The sequence below is a fragment of the Rhinoderma darwinii genome, chromosome 4 (assembly GCF_050947455.1).
Source record: "Rhinoderma darwinii isolate aRhiDar2 chromosome 4, aRhiDar2.hap1, whole genome shotgun sequence".
Taxonomy (NCBI): Eukaryota; Metazoa; Chordata; class Amphibia; order Anura; family Rhinodermatidae; genus Rhinoderma; species Rhinoderma darwinii.
This window is the reverse complement of record NC_134690.1, coordinates 246,246,868-246,265,419: the sequence shown is the minus strand read 5'-3', so window position 1 is coordinate 246,265,419 and position 18,552 is coordinate 246,246,868. Positions and strand designations below refer to the sequence as shown.

The 18,552-nt window shown below is 42.8% G+C and overlaps 1 protein-coding gene across 21 annotated transcripts in view; it reads left to right on the top strand.

Moving 5' to 3' along the window:
- PTPRK (protein tyrosine phosphatase receptor type K) overlaps positions 1 to 18,552 on the top strand; it is a 473,693-nt gene that overhangs the window by 357,983 nt on the left and 97,158 nt on the right. For 15 of the 21 annotated variants that reach the window (XM_075862353.1, XM_075862348.1, XM_075862354.1 and 12 more), the window contains exon 14: positions 17,023 to 17,161. In XM_075862353.1, the coding sequence (XP_075718468.1) occupies positions 17,023 to 17,161 (139 nt within the window). The remainder of the gene's footprint in view (positions 1 to 17,022; positions 17,162 to 18,552) is intronic. The other 6 variants (XM_075862349.1, XM_075862356.1, XM_075862370.1 and 3 more) reach the window with 1 other exon arrangement.

Sequence of the window (18,552 nt, the reverse complement as noted above, 5' to 3'; positions counted from 1 at the left end):
TTCCATAAAAAGTGGTTTTATTTAGTAAAAGTGAAAAAAAAAAAAAAAAAAGTACACATATGTGGTATCGCCGCGACCGTAATGACTCCATTAATAAAGTTAATATGTAATTTAAACAGCAAAGTGAACACCGTAAAAAAAAAACGCAAAAAACCATGGCGAAATTGCAATTTTTTTCCATTGCCCCCCAAAAAAGTCATAATAAAAATGAATCAATAAGTCCCACGCACCCCAAAACAGTACCATTCAAAACTACGTCTTGTCCCGCAGAAAACAAGCCCAAAAAATCACTACATTGATGGAAAAATAAAAAAATTACGGCTCTTGGAAAGCGACGCAAAAACAAATAATTTTAGTTCAAAAGTGTTTTTATTGTGCAAAAGTCGTAAAACATAAAAAAACCTCTACACATGTGGTATCGCCGTAATCGTACTGACCCATAGAATAAAGGTAACATGTTATTTATGTCGCACAGTGAACGGCGTCAATTTAAAAACGCATAGAACAATGGCGGAATTTCATTTTTTTTTTTATAACCCCCCCCAAAAAGGTTAATAAAAGTTAATATAAAAATTATATGTACCCAAAAATGGTGCCATTAAAAAGCACAACTAATCCCGCAAAAAACAAGTCCTCATACAGCTATGTAGACGAAAAAATAAGAACGTTATAGCTCTTTGAATGCGACTATAGAAAAACGAATAAAATAGCTTGGTCATTAGGGCCTAAAATGGGCTGGTCACTAAGGGGTTAATATAGTGGGAAAACCCCGTTTATTGTGCCTTAAACTATGCACCCAGCTTAATGAAGCTTTTTACTCGTGTTCGTTTTTAAAATTTTCCATAATGCTGGCTTTTTGTTTCCAATCTGTTAACTTCCTTTCTTATTTTTTATTTGCAGCGCTGCTAGTCTTCATAGAAAAAAAAAACCATGCATGTAATAGTTATTACTGAGCCTCCGTTTTCTCTCTAGCGGTAGGGTGGCAGTAACTGTCACTGTGAAACGTCTCTGTTTGATCATTGTACCACAGTCCTTTGGTCCATGTGCTGTTTCACCTGTCATATCCAATTCCAATCAGCATTCACTATGTCGCAATGGATTTTAGTCACGGCTCCCTTTTAGTGACCTATCTTTCCTGTAGGTACTGATCAGACCATTGTTTCATCAAGTTTGGATAAGGGTTTCAGCATGTTGATTCGAATTTCAATTAAATCCAACAGTCAACTCATCGTAAATATGGTAGTTATGGCATAATATAATCTAATCCAAATATAAATTATAATATAGTTATATTTAAATATTATTATTATATTAAAATAAGAAGCTGCTAGATCTGATAGGGCAAGATTATCGAATGATCATGTAAAAGTATGGAAAATATACTGGTAAGGAACCTCCAGAAACCCCTCCCTAAAATTCAATAAGCTGCTCTTACTCTAAAGTGTTTCATAGTTGGCTGTTTCTTTTATCTTCTCGTCTTGTGAAATTCTGGACTATCAGATAACCCTTTAGGCCACATGACACACACAGTTTTGATGCAGTATTTGTATCAGTTTTTGGCTCCGGTTTTTTTAACAAAGCCAAAAGTGGATTGATACATCTCCTTTCTTTTGTGTCAACGTGTTTTGGGTAATAAAAATCGGAGCCAAAATCTGCATCAAAAGTGTGTGTGTGAACCTGGCCTTAAAGTCATTTTGTTGTACTTATTTGTTTGCAATACTGCTTCTTGATGAATCAGATGCTTGTTTTTTCACCTTAACAAAAATTTATTATAAATCTAAGTTCTAAGATCATCTTTCATTACTTCTATTGTTCTATGACTGAGCACTTCTGTAGACTATCACTTGGTAGGGAGTATTTTCTGATAAATGAACTGAGAATCCTGGTCCCAGCTAGGTTTGGGCTAAATAGATGTGTTTAATATTGTAGTACTTGTATAAATTGTGTAAACTGTGTAGATGGTTCTAGGGCATGGGTCAGCAACCTTCGGCACTCCAGCTGTTGTGAAACTCCAATTCCCAGCATGACCTAACAGCCTTTGACTAGTATACTAAAGTCTTTGGCTGTCAGGGCATGCTGGGAATTGTAGTTTTACAACAGCTGGCGTGCCGAAAGTTGCTGACCCCTGTTCTAGGGCATTGTTTAGTCATTCTTCCTGCTATAATGTTTTTGTTGATGTATCATATATGGTGTATATATAAGATTATAAAGAGGCAGCAAGGGTTTCCTCCGGGTACTCCGGCTTCATCCCACACCCCCAAAAACTATTTCCCTAGTAGATAGGGAAACTTAGATTGTGAGCCCCAATGGGAACAGTAAGTGTGGACCTTTGTAAGGGCGGCAGAATATGTTGGCACTATATAAGTAACAGAAATAAATAAGGAGAGAATTACAACCTCCTTTGGCCCTAGTTCTAGTAAATCCCATCACTTAGCAAGTCTAATGAAATTGCTTGATTCCAAAATTTTAAGAGTAATTTTATTGCTTTGTATGTGCCTCTTGCATGGGATTATGAAAACATTGGCCAAAGTTTTGTACTTTTATATCTTCTGGCTGACTGGAAGATGAGTCATGGGCTCTTTTTTAGTTTCCTTGTGATTTATTTAGGGCTGCATTGGAGTATGACATTGAGCTCTACCCTCGATATGAAGTTATAACCTCCCACAAGATCACTACATTTATCTCTGGCTGTAAACTTCTGATGACTTTATTAATAAACAAAATTTCAGAAAAATGCGGAGGAAGGGAAGACAGAAAATGGTTAGGCTTTTGTGTATCCAAAACAAACCCATCCCACATGATAGTGGCACACCTACAACTTTTAGTTTGTTTAAGCATTCCTATAGCAATCTCAAGCATTCCGATTTCTTCCTTTTTTTTATTGTTCATTTTATGTTGCTTTTTTATACTTTGTATTTTAGTAGCAGACAATGACTGGATATCAAACTTATGCTTAAGCATTTATTGCATATTTTTTTCTGAGAAGAGATGCAAATTGCATAGAGTCCTCTAGATGATCTCTAACCCTTCTGGTAGCTGGTGTCATTCATCATTAATCAAGAAAGTGCCTGGGTCAGGAACTCCTTTCAATGTTTAATAGATTCTTTATCATTAAAATAATTTCTCATAAAAGATTAGACAAATTCATCTTTGTCATGTTTCCATGGGAATAATGAGTAGGTTGATATTTAATTACCCCTCTTACCTTCAATAGTGTGCAGAGTTATCACCTTCACTTGGGGGAAATACCAGCAATCCTTTTATCATGGGCTTTAGTAATGGACCTGGTGACTTTCCTGGCTGTTTTAGGACACGCTTGTCATATAAAGTAGTTGAGAAGTCTTTCAAGGGTCATTCTGGTGGCCCTATCTTGCACCTTACACGTAGGGATTTATACTATATAATTATACCAAGTGTTAAACTTGAATTTTCAGTTCTTTTTTTGTTTATGTATTTTGATAAATTGTTTTGCCTTTAAAAAGAAAAGTTATATGCTATTTTATTTGCTAATGGTTGGAATTGGTATGAATTCCTTATAGTGCATTTGTATCTTTGGTTATTATACTTACATACCTCCTGCTGCGTCCTTTGCTCTGCAGGGATAGTATAATGGGAAAATATAATCCAAGGGTTTTAAATCACATCTGATAATGTCTTTCTTAGTAAGAAAATCTTGTATCCATAGCTGTCCTGCTAATACCAGTGTGGTGCTTCCTGCTGAGAGAATATTTCAAGCAGTGGTCCTTGGCAAGTACTATTAACTAAATTACCACTAAAACAAGATCAGCTCTTCTCCTGTCTGTGCTGTTTGTAGTGGTTTATAATGGCATGGTTAACGCCATCTCTGCTGGTTCCGTCTTGAATTGTCTCTTTAGCAGATCATGTAAATACATTCTTAGAAACCGTTTTATGTGCGTTATTTAAACAGCCAATGCTTTCAAATGTATTCCAACATCTTCTTTTGGCTACCATTGTAGCAGTAGGCACTCACAGAAATTGCATTACATATATAATAAATATACATTTATTTTGCTTTGACACTGTAAAAGGGGTTGTATTTAGTAGGGTTGACTGGGCTAGTGTCCCCCACTTTTATTAGGATCACTAGGGTTATGCCTAACTCCCATGACGCTTATCTATTTGCCTTGCTACGAAGTGTGAGTGCGCACGGTGATTTACGACACAAGTGTATAGTAAATTACCAACACAAATCACACTGTTATGAAACACTAAATACACTAAGTGTGGCACAGTATTAGTGCCATATATTACAATACAATCCTAATACCCACTCACGTACCTAAACATACACATAGAATAAAGTACGCTCACTCTTGCTTCTATGTCCCACCCCCACCTGACTCTAACTGTCCCTGTTACTAATGGGTTAATAAAATAAGGGGCTGTAGGGAAAGAAAGGGCAAAGGGTCAATTTGCTTTGCTGCTCATGGACTGTAGTGTAGGCGTCATACAGCTTCTGCTGTATATTGTGTGCAAGGTTAGGATAGAAGGGGGTTAATGTTCTGATTGCATTGAAAGGGGCAAATCCTGTGACGTGGGAATGCTTAACAGGATGTCTCCATGGTTTATGGCTCCCCCCCCCCCCCCCAAGTGGGTAGGAGGCAAGAGAATCAAAGCAGATCGCCTTGTCTTTCCCTTAGAAGACAATGGCTGGTGCCAGATTGGCTTGTTTTGCCTGAGGTATTTTCCCATGGGCATAGGTGTGAATACACACCTATGTCTGATGGGACCATAGATAGATAGATAAAAAAAAAACACTTCCCTTTACAGACACAGCCAGGTGATAAATGCACAATAATTAAGTTGATCAGAAATATCTTATCCTATACGCTGGAGGGGATGTTATAATTTTTTTTTCTCTTTTTTTTTTATGGAGCAAAAGGGTTATCAAATAAAACAGGCATCCCTTTTCTGGTGATAGGTACACTTTAAAACACTGCACCCTTTAGACAAGTGCACGCTCGCTTGGTTGCTTGTTTGAAATAGTTTTTTATTTTTTTGCAGATTATCTGCATTTGCTACTTCTGCTACCACAAGTTAGTCCTCTCACTGCAAATGTCTACGGGAGGGCGTGCGTGCTGTAGAAACCTGCCGAAAAAAATAGGACATGTACTATTTTTTTTATTTTACAAAGCGTGCTCCTATAATTTATAATAGGAGCATGGCCCGTAAAAATGGCCGGCTGTCCACGGCCGGCTCGTGCCAGTAATTAAGGGCGCGGTTGTGTGCAAGAAGCCTTATTGTGTAACATTGCTGAAAAGCCCTGGAGGTTTTTTTTTTTCACCAGAAAGACACTCTTTAGATAACTTTCTAAAAATTAGAACACAAGATAATAGAATGCCCCTTGAAGTCCGTATTTAGAAGAGGAACCTTTTGCAGAAGTTCGAAACGGAAGTCTCTGTCCACTTTGCACATGTGGACACTGAACATTTTTGTGAAGAATGTGTTAAAACTTCAAACTCTGCCAAGTTGTATGGAGAAACATGAGTGTCGCTATTTTCAAGTCCAACTACATAAAAATAAGAGTTCCATGCCATACACATAAGATAGCTTTCAGACCATGCTCTTTCGTCTGACCGCTATCTCCCCTGACCTCCCCTTAAACCTTCATGCTTGGAACAGCATAGCGTGCTTTTTTACATGCTTTGCCATACACATTAGATTCTCCTAGTCCCGACGCCGATATTGTTGAATAATTGAAAGTGAAAATAAGAATGTGACAGTAATGCTTTTTATTTTAAAAAAATTATCTATTTGTACCACTTTATTAGCGATTTTGGTTTATGCTAATGAGTTTCTTAATGCCCAAGTGGGTGTGTTTTTACTTTCGACCAAGTGGGCGTTGTACAGAGGAGTGTATGACGCTGACCAATCAGCGTCATGCACTCCTCTCCATTCATTTACACAGCAGCATCGCGTTCTTACTAGAATACGATGTGCAGCCACATACACAGACATTAACGTTAATCAAGTATCCTGATAATGAATATACATGACCTCCAGCCTGGACGTCATGTGTATTCAGAATCCTGACAATTTTTCCTGTGAGATTTCCAGGAAGGGAAACAAAATCTTGTTTACATCGTAATCTCGCGAGATTACGCGTGGCTTGCTGGAATCTCACAGAAAAGATTCAGAAGTGTCAGGAGTCTGAGAGATGGGAGCGCGAGAGGGAGATGGGAGCATGTGAGAGGGGAGTCCATATGTAGAACATTTGGTAACTAAAGATGGTCCACAATGCACAATATAATAGATGGCCGGGAAAACTCAGGAACTCTGATTTCTTTACTGTCTTTATAGCTTTATCCTAGGATGACACAAGCGCATTACTTTACATTCCTACATACTGTTTTCCCCTTCTGTCCCTCTTATCATACAATACAATGTTTAAACCCTTGATGCTCTTAATGCCATCCGTATGTCACTCTAAAATCCTTCCAAATCTGTAAAAATGAGAATCAAGACGATAGTTTGTGAGCTCAGGATGATGAGCAGAGCTCTGAGCTGCTTGAGCAGATAAAGATTTGTCAGTTGGATCCCTAATACTGCTAAACCCCCTAGCATTGTGCACAGTGTTTTTCCCAATACATCCTATTATGCCTGTATGTTGTAATTTATTTTACAAAGAAAAAGTCCTTCTTTTACTTTAAAAAGCATATAGGCAGCATCTGTGTCCGTGCCCAAAGCACTCTCCTTATGTGCTACAATCAGCAGAGCTTTTCTTAGATTTCTGCTCCAGGGTACGTCGACAACTGGAGCCACTTCTAGTGATGCTTATTCTAATGTTCATCCTCATAGTTTTTTCAAGATGGTTTGATTTCCCTACTTCAATTGGAGTCTCCTACTAAGAAAATAAAAACATACTTGTGGTCAAAATGCAAGCTTGCCAAAATGTTAGATATCTGTCTCGTTCTTTCACTAGTTTTGAACCATGTAATAGGTTTTTATTGCAGCTTTTTTCCCATAAGGCCGCCTGCACACGGCTGTAGCCCTAAACACGGTCCGCGATTACGGGCACGGATGTTCGTGGACATTGTAAAGTATGGGAGCATGCTCTGTAAACTCATAAAACAGAACCTGTCCTATTTTTTGCTGATCATTTCTACGGCCCGGACACCTTCCCGTAAATAATATGGGTCGTGTTCATGGGCCCTAAGGTTGCATTCATTTGGCATTTATAAAACTGTTTGTAAAGTATCAGTGTTTTATGAATAGCTATTCAGAAGTCTTTGCTACTGGATTGCTCCAATAATAACCTATGAAGATTTGAAGAATTTCAGATTCTCAGCACTTACCCAGCAGAGACCCGTCATAACCGGTCATGAAACAGCTGATGTTTCTGTGGGATCAGTAGGAATTTGGAATTTCCTACAGGTCTGCAGGTTGTCATTCAACATTTGCAATGAATTTCCCTATATGATTAACCCTTTAATGACCAAACTATTTTTTTCCGTTTTTCGCATTTAAAGAGGCTCTGTCACCAGATTTTGCAACCCCTATCTGCTATTGCAGCAGATAGGCGCTGCAATGTAGATTACAGTAACGTTTTTATTTTTAAAAAACGAGCATTTTTGGCCAAGTTATGACCATTTTCGTATTTATGCAAATGAGGCTTGCAAAAGTACAACTGGGCGTGTTGAAAAGTAAAAGTACAACTGGGCGTGTATTATGTGCGTACATCGGGGCGTGTTTACTACTTTTACTAGCTGGGCGTTGTGTATAGAAGTGTCATCCACTTCTCTTCACAACGCCCAGCTTCTGGCAGTGCAGCACTGTGACGTCACTCACAGGTCCTGCATCGTGTCGGCACCAGAGGCTACAGATGATTCTGCAGCAGCATCGGCGTTTGCAGGTAAGTCGATGTAGCTACTTACCTGCAAATGCTGATGCTGCTGCAGAATCAACTGTAGCCTCTGGTGCCGACACGATGCAGGACCTGTGAGTGACGTCACAGTGCTGCACTGCCAGAAGCTGGGCGTTGTGAAGAGAAGTGGATGACACTTCTCATCAGAACGCCCAGCTAGTAATAGTAGTAAACACGCCCCGATGTACGCACATAATACACGCCCAGTTGTACTTTTACTTTTCAACACGCCCAGTTGTACTTTTGCAAGCCTCATTTGCATAACTACAAAAATGGTCATAACTTGGCCAAAAATGCTCGTTTTTTTAAAAATAAAAACGTTACTGTAATCTACATTGCAGCGCCGATCTGCTGCAATAGCAGATAGGGGTTGCAAAATCTGGTGACAGAGCCTCTTTAAAGAGCTATAACTTTATTTAGTTTGCCATCCACATAGCTGTATGAGGATTTTTTTTGTCGTAGGATTAGTTGTATGTTTTTAATGGCATCATTTTGGGGTACGTATAATTTTTTGATAAACTTTTATAAACTATTTTGGGGGGGAACAGAAAAAAAAAAAGCTATTCCGACATTGTTCTATGCGTTTTAAATATACGCCGTTTGCCATTCGGTGTAAAGAGCATGTCACCTTTATTCTATCGGTCGGTACGATTACGGCACATATGTATAGGTTTTTAACATTATTGTTTGGGTCATTACGGTCACGGCGATACAATATGTGTGTACTTTTATTTCTTTTTTACACTTTTACTAAATAAAACCTCTTTCTAATGAAAAAATGGTTTGGTTTTGTTTTTTACTGTAATTTTTATTAATTTATTTTCATTAATGTTTACTTCAGTCCCACTAGGGGATTTCACTGTGCAATCTTTTGATTGCTGCTGTAATGCTTTGGTATACTTAGTATACCAGAGCATTATTGCCTGTCAGTGTAAAACTGAGAGTCAATCTATTAGGACGTACCTCTGGCACGGCCTAATAGGCAAATAGCCTGGGCAGGCCTTTGTTAGGCCCCCGGCTGCCTTGACACCCCATCGGAGGCCCGCAATTGCATTTGCGGGCCATTGAAGGGTGACAGAGGGAGGGAGCTCCCTCTGTAAACGACTTAAATGCTGCAGTCACTGTTGACCGCAGCATTTAAGGGGTTAAGCAGCTGCAATCGAAGTAAACTTCAATCGCTACCGTTGGCGCAGGAGCCCAGCTGTCATCAGACAAACGATCACCCGCTGCAGCTTGCACGGGACACCCGTGCAGGACTTGGACTAGGCTGCCATGAAAAGACTGCCTAGCCTAAGGCCTCTTCGTGACTGCTGTGAAAACGAGGATTGGTGGTCACTAAGGGGTTAAAAATGGCAGCATATGTACGTTGTTTGTATGGATTGAAGTGTCCATCAGATACTCGGAACAAGTTTATGACTGAAATCACACATGCAGTTTTCAATACAGGTTTTTTTTTTTAATGGTTTTCTCTCTTTCAGATAAGCATATACACCATAACACCTTAGTATATACATAATCAGTACAAGTAAAAGTTACATCAGAAAAAAAAAAAAGATTCAATGCAGTTTTTGAGCCAATTCTTGAATACTTTCAGTGATGATAATTTTGTACACTGGGCACTTATTGTTACAAATGCTCAGAATCCTGCGAATTTTAGTGATCACTACATGTAAATGGGCATAAGTGCTCTTACTAGCTCACTAATTGTTGGATAATTGGGCATAAGCACTCCTTGGGGGAACAATAGCTAATCCAGCGTATATATGCAGTGCTTACTACATTGCGTGGAGCTCCTCGTGTAATTTCTCAACCTAAATAAATTGATTTCATTTTTTAAATAATCTTACATTTTAAGTTTTATAAAGCTAATAATTAGCTATTTAATTATGGTTCTTTTTTTTTCTCCTGATTCACCAGATTCACTGCCTGTATCAGGGGCGTTTGCAGGATTTTGGAAAAGGGCTGTGGAGTTCAGTCATGCTTGCATAGTAAATGCATTATAGCACATGTGCTAACATTCCTGCGCACTGTGGCGCGCACGCAGGCACACTGTCAAGCGAACACTGTCAGGCCGGTTTGTAAAATATGTCGGCGTGTGTTCTATGGGTGTGTTAGGCTCTATTCAAACCACAGGGTCCGAGTGTCGGCTCATAAAACCGGCCGCGTTGGTCCGTTTTGCATCGTTTCCGTTCCAGGCCGTGTTTCCGTTTTTCAACGGCCAATTTTGACCCGTTTTGCATCCGTTTTTTTCCTTGTCCATATGAATTTCATTTGTACATTTTTTGCCACACGCAGCCCTCTGTAGATACTGCCATGCACTGCCCTCTGTAGATACAGCCATACACTGCCCTCTGTAGATACTGCCACACACTGCCCTCTGTAGATACTGCCACACGCTGCTCTCTGTAGATACTGCCACACACTGCCCTCTGTAGATACTGCCACACACTGCCCTCTGTAGATACTGCCACACACTGCCCTCTGTAGATACTGCCACACACTGCCCTCTGTAGATAGTGCCACACAGCCCCCCTTGTAGGTAGTGCCACACAGCCCCCTTGTAGGTAGTGCCACACAGCCCCCCTTGTAGGTAGTGCCACACAGCCCCCCTTGTAGGTAGTGCCACACAGCCCCCCTTGTAGGTAGTGCCACACAGCCCCCCTTGTAGGTAGTGCCACACAGCCCCCCTTGTAGGTAGTGCCACACAGCCCCCCTTGTAGGTAGTGCCACACAGCCCCCCTTGTAGGTAGTGCCACACAGCCCCCCTTGTAGGTTGTGCCACACAGCCCCCCTTGTAGGTAGTGCCACATAGCCCCCCTTGTAGGTAGTGCCACACAGCCCCCCTTGTAGGGAATGCCACACAGCCCCCCTTGTAGGGAATGCCACACAGCCCCCCTTGTAGGGAATGCCACACAGCCCCCCTTGTAGGGAATGCCACACAGCCCCCCTTGTAGGGAATGCCACACAGCCCCCCTTGTAGGGAATGCCACACAGCCCCCCTTGTAGGGAATGCCACACAGCCCCCCTTGTAGGGAATGCCACACAGCCCCCCTTGTAGGGAATGCCACACAGCCCCCCTTGTAGGGAATGCCACACAGCCCCCCTTGTAGGGAATGCCACACAGCCCCCCTTGTAGGGAATGCCACACAGCCCCCCTTGTAGGGAATGCCACACAGCCCCCCTTGTAGGGAATGCCACACAGCCCCCCTTGTAGGGAATGCCACACAGCCCCCCTTGTAGGGAATGCCACACAGCCCCCCTTGTAGGGAATGCCACACAGCCCCCCTTGTAGGGAATGCCACACAGCCCCCCTTGTAGGGAATGCCACACAGCCCCCCTTGTAGGGAATGCCACACAGCCCCCCTTGTAGGGAATGCCACACAGCCCCCCTTGTAGGGAATGCCACACAGCCCCCCTTGTAGGGAATGCCACACAGCCCCCCTTGCAGGGAATGCCACACAGCCCCCCTTGCAGGGAATGCCACACAGCCCCCCTTGCAGGGAATGCCACACAGCCCCCCTTGCAGGGAATGCCACACAGCCCCCCTTGCAGGGAATGCCACACAGCCCCCCTTGCAGGGAATGCCACACAGCCCCCCTTGCAGGGAATGCCACACAGCCCCCCTTGCAGGGAATGCCACACAGCCCCCCTTGCAGGGAATGCCACACAGCCCCCCTTGCAGGGAATGCCACACAGCCCCCCTTGCAGGGAATGCCACACAGCCCCCCTTGCAGGGAATGCCACACAGCCCCCCTTGCAGGGAATGCCACACAGCCCCCCTTGCAGGGAATGCCACACAGCCCCCCTGTAGGTAGTTCTACACAGCAACCTTTTACATAGCACCCCCCCTCCCCATAGATGGTGTCCCCCCTACCTTTCTGTAGATAGCGCCACTGTAGGGAACCGTTCCAGGAGAAGTCCCTGACTTCAATGACCATATATGGAAAGTGAAGTCAGGGACTTCTCCTGGAGCGGAAACACCGTCCACTGCGCGTGGGATTCCGCTTCAGAAGTCCAAGACGTCACTGTATCCAGATATGGACAGTGAAGGCAGGGACTTCTCCTGGAGCGGAATCCCCGTCCACGGCTCCGGGGATTCTGCTTCAGAAGTCCCTGACGTCACGGTGTCCATATATGGACAGTAAAGTCAGGGACTTCTCCTGGAGCGGAATCCCTGGCCACAGCTTTGGCAATGCTGTGGCCGGGGATTGGGGATTCCGCTCCTACAGGGAGGAAAAAAATTACCTTCGCACTGTGAGGAGGAGAAGAGCGCGAACGAGCAGCAAAAAGCTTGGCCGTCACTTGGATCACATCCGTGTGACAGCCGTGCTTTACACGGCCCCATAGACTTCTATGGGAGCCGTGCGGGCGGGAGAAAATGCATCATTTTTTGACGGCCCTATTTAAGACAAAGCCTCTTTAAGTCATACAAATTGTGAGATCTGGGGAATGACCTTGATCACTTAGTCATGTTCCTTAAACCACCTGAATAATTTTTGCAGTATGGCAGGGTACATTATCCTTATGAGTGAGTCCACTGCCATTAGGGAATGCCGTTGCCATAAAGGTGTGTACTTGGTCTGCAAAAATCTTTAGGTAGATGGATCAAATCAAAGTAAAATCCACATAAATGCCAGCAACCAAGTTTTCCCAGCAGGACATTGCCCATAGCATCACAATGCCTTCACCAGTTTGCCTTCCCGTAATGCACCCTGGTGTCATTTCTTCCCCAGGTAAGTGACGCACACAGACCCAGCCATCCACATAATGTAAAAGAAATAGATTCATCAGAATAGGCAGAGGAATTACTTTGTAAAGAAAGATCCAGGCTTTTGCGCTGCCTGAAGTAACGGCGTGAATCACGTCTGAAGATGGACTATAGCATGAAAACACCCTTGTCTAGAAATACTATCTAAAAAAAGTGCTCTATCTCTCTTCTTTTTTCGGAATACATTAGACCAGGCCACCTTCTTCCATCGCTCCATGGTACAGTTCTGTTGTTCACTTGCCCATTGTAGGCGCTTTGGTGGTGGACAGGGGTCAGCATGGACACTCTCTTTGACCTGACTGTCATCTGTAATGCTGTCTGCCATCGTAATGCTGTCTGCCATCTGCTGGTAAAAGGTGAACATCTCCCATGTAATGTTCATCTTTCACTAGCAGATGGTGGACATAAATATATACAGACTGTATGTAGAACAGCCCATGGAGGAGTGAGGGCACAAGGGGAAGGTTTTAACTCTGTAGCCCCCCCTTATGTATGTGTCTGACCTGTATCTGCCACATGTAGCTGCCACTGCATAGCAACAGCTCTTGTGACTATAAGGCGGGATTCACACGAATGGGTCGTTCCCGAGCCCGAGTGCCGGCCGGTAAAATCGGCCATTCTGCCCGGCCGGTTTGCATAAAGTTTTGCATCCGTTCCGGGCCGGGCAGATCCGGACAGTGACATCAGCGGCAACTCCTGAAGGGGAATGCCCATGTGTTCGGGGATTCCGCTTCAGGAGTTTCCCCTGATGTCACTGCCCAGATATGGACAGAGACATCAAGCACTCTGTCCAGGAGCGGAATCCCCGAAAACACGGGGATTCCGCTCCTTCAAGGAGCTAAAGTGCGGCTAGCACATAGCAGAGCAGGGAGATACCTCCCTGCTCTGCTATAGTGGCGTCGCTACGGTAGTAGCAGCAGCAGCTGCAGCTGCTAGCGGCGCCATCGAAGGTGTCGCCGGGCCAGGGTGCTTTTCAAGCAGGGGAAGGGAGCCAGCGCAGCGCTCCCTTCCACCTGCTGTACACCCCGGCCCTGCCACACCGTGTACAGCGATGCCATTCGTCAGAATGGCATCAACTCCTCCTCCTCACATGCACTCTGCGCTGTGAGGAGGAGGAGATAGAGCGCAAGCGCCTGGAAACCCGGCCATCACTCGGAACACATTCCGGTGATGGCCGTGTAATACCCGGCCCCATAGACTTCTATGGGGGCCGGGTACCCGGGCAAAGATAGAGCATGTCCTATTTTTTGACGGCCGGATTTCCCGGCCGTCAAAAAATCGGTCGTGTGAATAGCCCCATTAGGGGTCTATTATTCCTAATGCAGCCGGGTGCCGACCGATTTATGAACGGCCGGCACCCGGCCGGGAAACCCTGCCGTGTGAATGAAGCCTAAGATGACCATCATCTTTGTGCTTAGGTATAGTTGAATGTGGTGGTCAGCTTGCTAGGGCAAGCAACGTATTTTCTCTACAAAATGCTATAGGCACAAGTCAATTTTTTTGTCCTGAGTTTTTGCTTTCAAAACTTGATGTTTTGCTTTGATTTCCTGAAAATCGCTGCAAAACCGTGATTTGACCATGATGTATGCATAAAAGAAGCATAGGGGATTGTTCATACACATTTATTTTATTATTCTTTTAACGAACACATTGAAAAGGCATACAAAGAAATGCATACAAAAGCCGCAATAAACACATGTAGTTGCATTTTTACTGTGCGTTCTGTTCTCCGTGTCGTCCTAAAAACTCATTGTGTGAATAATGTCGTATTTTGTACTATTCATTCACAGACCACATCTGACCTCTACATTTATTGTATTCCCCTAATCACCCTAACCCCTAAAAAAAACCTAGACAAAAACACGATGCATGCCCTAATAGAGAATGTAGGGCAAAAAATAACATGGCATAAAACAGAGGATTATGAGGGAGGTAAATAAAGATTGTGTGTAAATTTTATTTTTTTCACGACCGCTTAGTTATTAGCCTGTCTGTGATTTGTACCTTCCTAGGACAGCAGCCAGATATCCGCACAACCTCCATCTTCCAGCCTCTCCCATTATTTTACTATGTATGAGTGCCAGAAGTTAACAAGAAACCTCAGTCTGTAACGGCATCTTTGGAAGTGACTTACAGCTGGCTGCCCGCAGCCTAATCTGTGAAACAGATGGGCCTGTAGATAAACTATCTCCGATAAAATATGCCTGCTAAGAATTCTAGAAGATTTTACAGGGTGTCTAATCTCTGCGTACTTTACACTGAATTATTTTAGCTTTCGGTATAGGTTTATCATATAGCCTGCAAAATTAAGTCTTGCTAAATTATGAGAATTTGAGGGCTATTGGATTCAGAATTAAAGGAAATGTTCAGTATGAGACACTAAAGACCCCATGTGTGACTACTTTCATTGATTTCTATTGGAACTATATTTGTATCCTTATATCAATGCGTCAAAAGGCCAATAGCAGTATTGGATGTGTGTACATGTTCCTTGACTTTTTCTTCAGTATTTTTTTTCCCCTCCAGTAAATTTGGATAGCTGAACAAGTGAATCTGGGTTTTTATATTGTGCCAAACAAGAAAACGGAATTACTGGGATGGAGCAGGTTGCACTGACTGAACACTACATATTAATACAGCAGTGATGATGGATTCTTGGCTCTTTGAAGCTGAGCCTGTGTTCTATAATTCCCTCAGTTTTGTTCTGGTTTATTGCACCAGAGTTGTACTTTGTAATAGGTACAGTGTATGTTTGTGTCCCGGACATTAGGCACAATTATTTGAAGTTCTATATCTATGCTGCACTGTCTGAATAGGTTCGGATGATTTTTCAAAATATGTCATATTTCTACATCATGGTTTAGAGAATGGTACGTGTAAAACAAGTCTCTAAGGGGACGTTCCTATAATGGTGTCCATGAATGCTTAATCATATGACATGGCTCGCTTATTGCTGGTCTTACTTTTCCATTTGCTGTCAATTTCTCATCTGCATAGGATTTACTGTAGTCTGTTCGCTTTCCCAGTTGTAAAATGATTAGTCCAACATATCACAGTGAAGAAACAGTAGTAAAGATAACATACAAGTTTTGATGGTCTTAGATCAGGGGTGCACAACCTTTTCTGGTCCACGGGCCATATTGTCCGTTTGTAGCACTCACAAGGGCCTCAATACAACTTAAAGGGGTATTCCCATCTAAGATATAATGACCGTATATGACTGATAGATGGGGGTTCCACCTCTGACTTTCACATATTGGAAGAATGGGTATTCCCTGCTAACCCTTTCAGCACACCAGTGAAGAAGAGTCAAGTAGACCAAGAATGAGCACAATTCTCTACACTGTAGTTTATGGGAGTTGCTCCCATAAACCACAATGGAAAGAGTTGCATTTACCACCTCTTCACCTCATCTCTTCCTCTCTGTAGTGCCAAACAGAGAGGTGTCCCCAAACATGGATGTGCCAGAGATGGCTGGTGGCCGCACAGAAAGGCATCACGGACCACATGCGGCCCCTGTTGTGCACCCCTGTCTTAGACTTTTAAATAATGGCGAGTGTGCCCAAATGGCTACTATCAAAACAGTTGGTAGTGGGCACATCTTGGAGATGATGGATTATACCTGCCAAGAGTTTGGCTTAACATAAAGCACACTTATACAGTATGTGTAAAAATGATCTGATCCATGAAATAGATTCATTTTGTTATCTGGGACCTCATTATTCGCAGATGTAATGTACTTTTATGCTGTGATTAGAACATTGTTTTTCTTGTTGGGGAAAAAGCCACATCTGATCTTCCGTAAGATAATTTTTTTTTTCTGTATATCCGTTTGGCACAGTGCCAAAATCTTTACTTGCAAGCCCAGTCTTGGCAGAAATTGTATGTGCCATAATTTGATATCACATTTCATGTTGGGGTAGTTTTTGGAATATTTATATGGCATCTATATATGTCTGAAGTCTTGTGTTATGTAAAAAAAATAAAAAAATAAAAAGTATATGGGAAATGTCCATTGAGGTTGCAACTTTCTGCTCAGTGATGTTTCAACTAACATGCCAATAAATATGGTAGCGTTGTGTTGATAGGTTGGCATCCAACAGCCTGGACAGTGGCGTTTAGCACCTCGAGCACCAATGCTACTAGGAATGTGAGTGAGCATTCATATTCTATTCTACATCATAATAAGAAGGGAAGGGGGATATGTTAAGAAGCTCAGTCAAAATATTTTGCAAATAAAATCTTTGTTCTAATGGAGATTTAGGAAATAGAAGCAAATTGTACATCTGGTTTATAGTCCTAAATATACCGGAGACCTCTATTTTTTTTTTATTTTTTTTTTATAATACTAGATTTCTTTTTCTTTTAGCAGCTGCAACTGAGGAACCCGAAGTGATCCCTGATCCAGCCAAACAAACTGATCAGGTTGTGAAAATAGCTGGCATTAGTGCAGGGATACTGGTATTCATCCTACTCCTGCTAGTTGTCGTTTTAATCGTTAAAAAGAGGTAAGTTCTCTGAATTATCTCATTAGATTTGATGTCTGATACTGTCCTAGGTATTGTCTGTAGTGTTAAGTGGCTAAATCCGCAATGAGCCATTAGAGCTTGTGCGCGCATTAGCAATCTGTTAAGCGATAAGCATATGTGGAAATGCGGTAGATGTCTTTACCTGCCTGGAGACCCGTGCGCTCTCCTGAATCTGGAAGCCAGATCTCTGCGTTAATAGCTTTCAAACGTAATTGTAGAAATGATTCTATAGAACTGGAGGTGGCCTGCAGTAAGGCCAATACATCAAGCCACCGTGGAGGGAAGTCGAAGCAGCGCTTAACATGGTTTTGAGCTACTACACTGTACCCAAATAGACAGGTGACTCATACATAAATACATTTTCCTTTTATTTTCACCAAGGTTTCTGTGAAGCATAATGTGGATGAGGCCGTGACAGTTGCCCGTTGCCACCACTAGGGGACCTGTTTGTATACAGCTCTGAGTTGTAAAAACTCAGGCCAATCTGTATATAAGTAGCACATGGTCTGCATTCCTGCAAGTTTCTGTGATTATTGATCCATAAAAATTACACCTAATTTTATTTATAGGGATTAATCAGCACGAAAACTTGCAGGAATGCTCATATCATCCCTGTGTTGCTTTTTGTGAAGGTCAGTGGAGGGGGCTGAGCTTATCCCAGTGGAAGGGACTATTATGTAATCAATTGCCGTATCCACTGTTCCCATCCTTCTATTCCCAACATGCGTGTGCATGTGTGTGGCAGAGACACGGAACACTATCTTTCTCTCAAGTTTTAGGAAAATGGTCCAAACCATTTATGCTGCTGGTTTCTTAGAAAAGAAAAAATGTAATGCGAGGCCAGCTTTAAAGGCTGGCATTTTACCCAAATAAAGTTATATGCTTTAGTTAGTCCAAGGGACATTACTCGTCTACTCCATGGACGCTAGCAAACCTGGTTGTTAGATGCTGCTCTGTTGCCTAGAGAGCCCATCCATTCCTAAATACTAGTGTAGCTTAAAGGGGTTTTCCACTTTCTAACAACTGATGACCTATCCACCAGTATATGATCGGTACCTGTCTGACATCCGGACCCCGCACCGATCCGCCACACCGACTGCCTCCGGGCATCAGACGATATTGCTGGAAGCAGATGGTCAAAGAATAGTGGCCAAGCTACAGTACTGCAGCTCTGCTCCTATTCAAGTGAATAGGATCAGAGCTGCAGTAATGCCGAACGGCCGCTATGCAGTGGTCGGAGCAATCTGCTTCCGGCTCCAACTACTGCATACTGGTCCAAACATCCGGTGCAGTCGACTGCGCTATTGATTCCGTCAAAACGACGGAACCCTGTCTCAACAGTGACAGACAGAAACGATTAGCTATGTTTC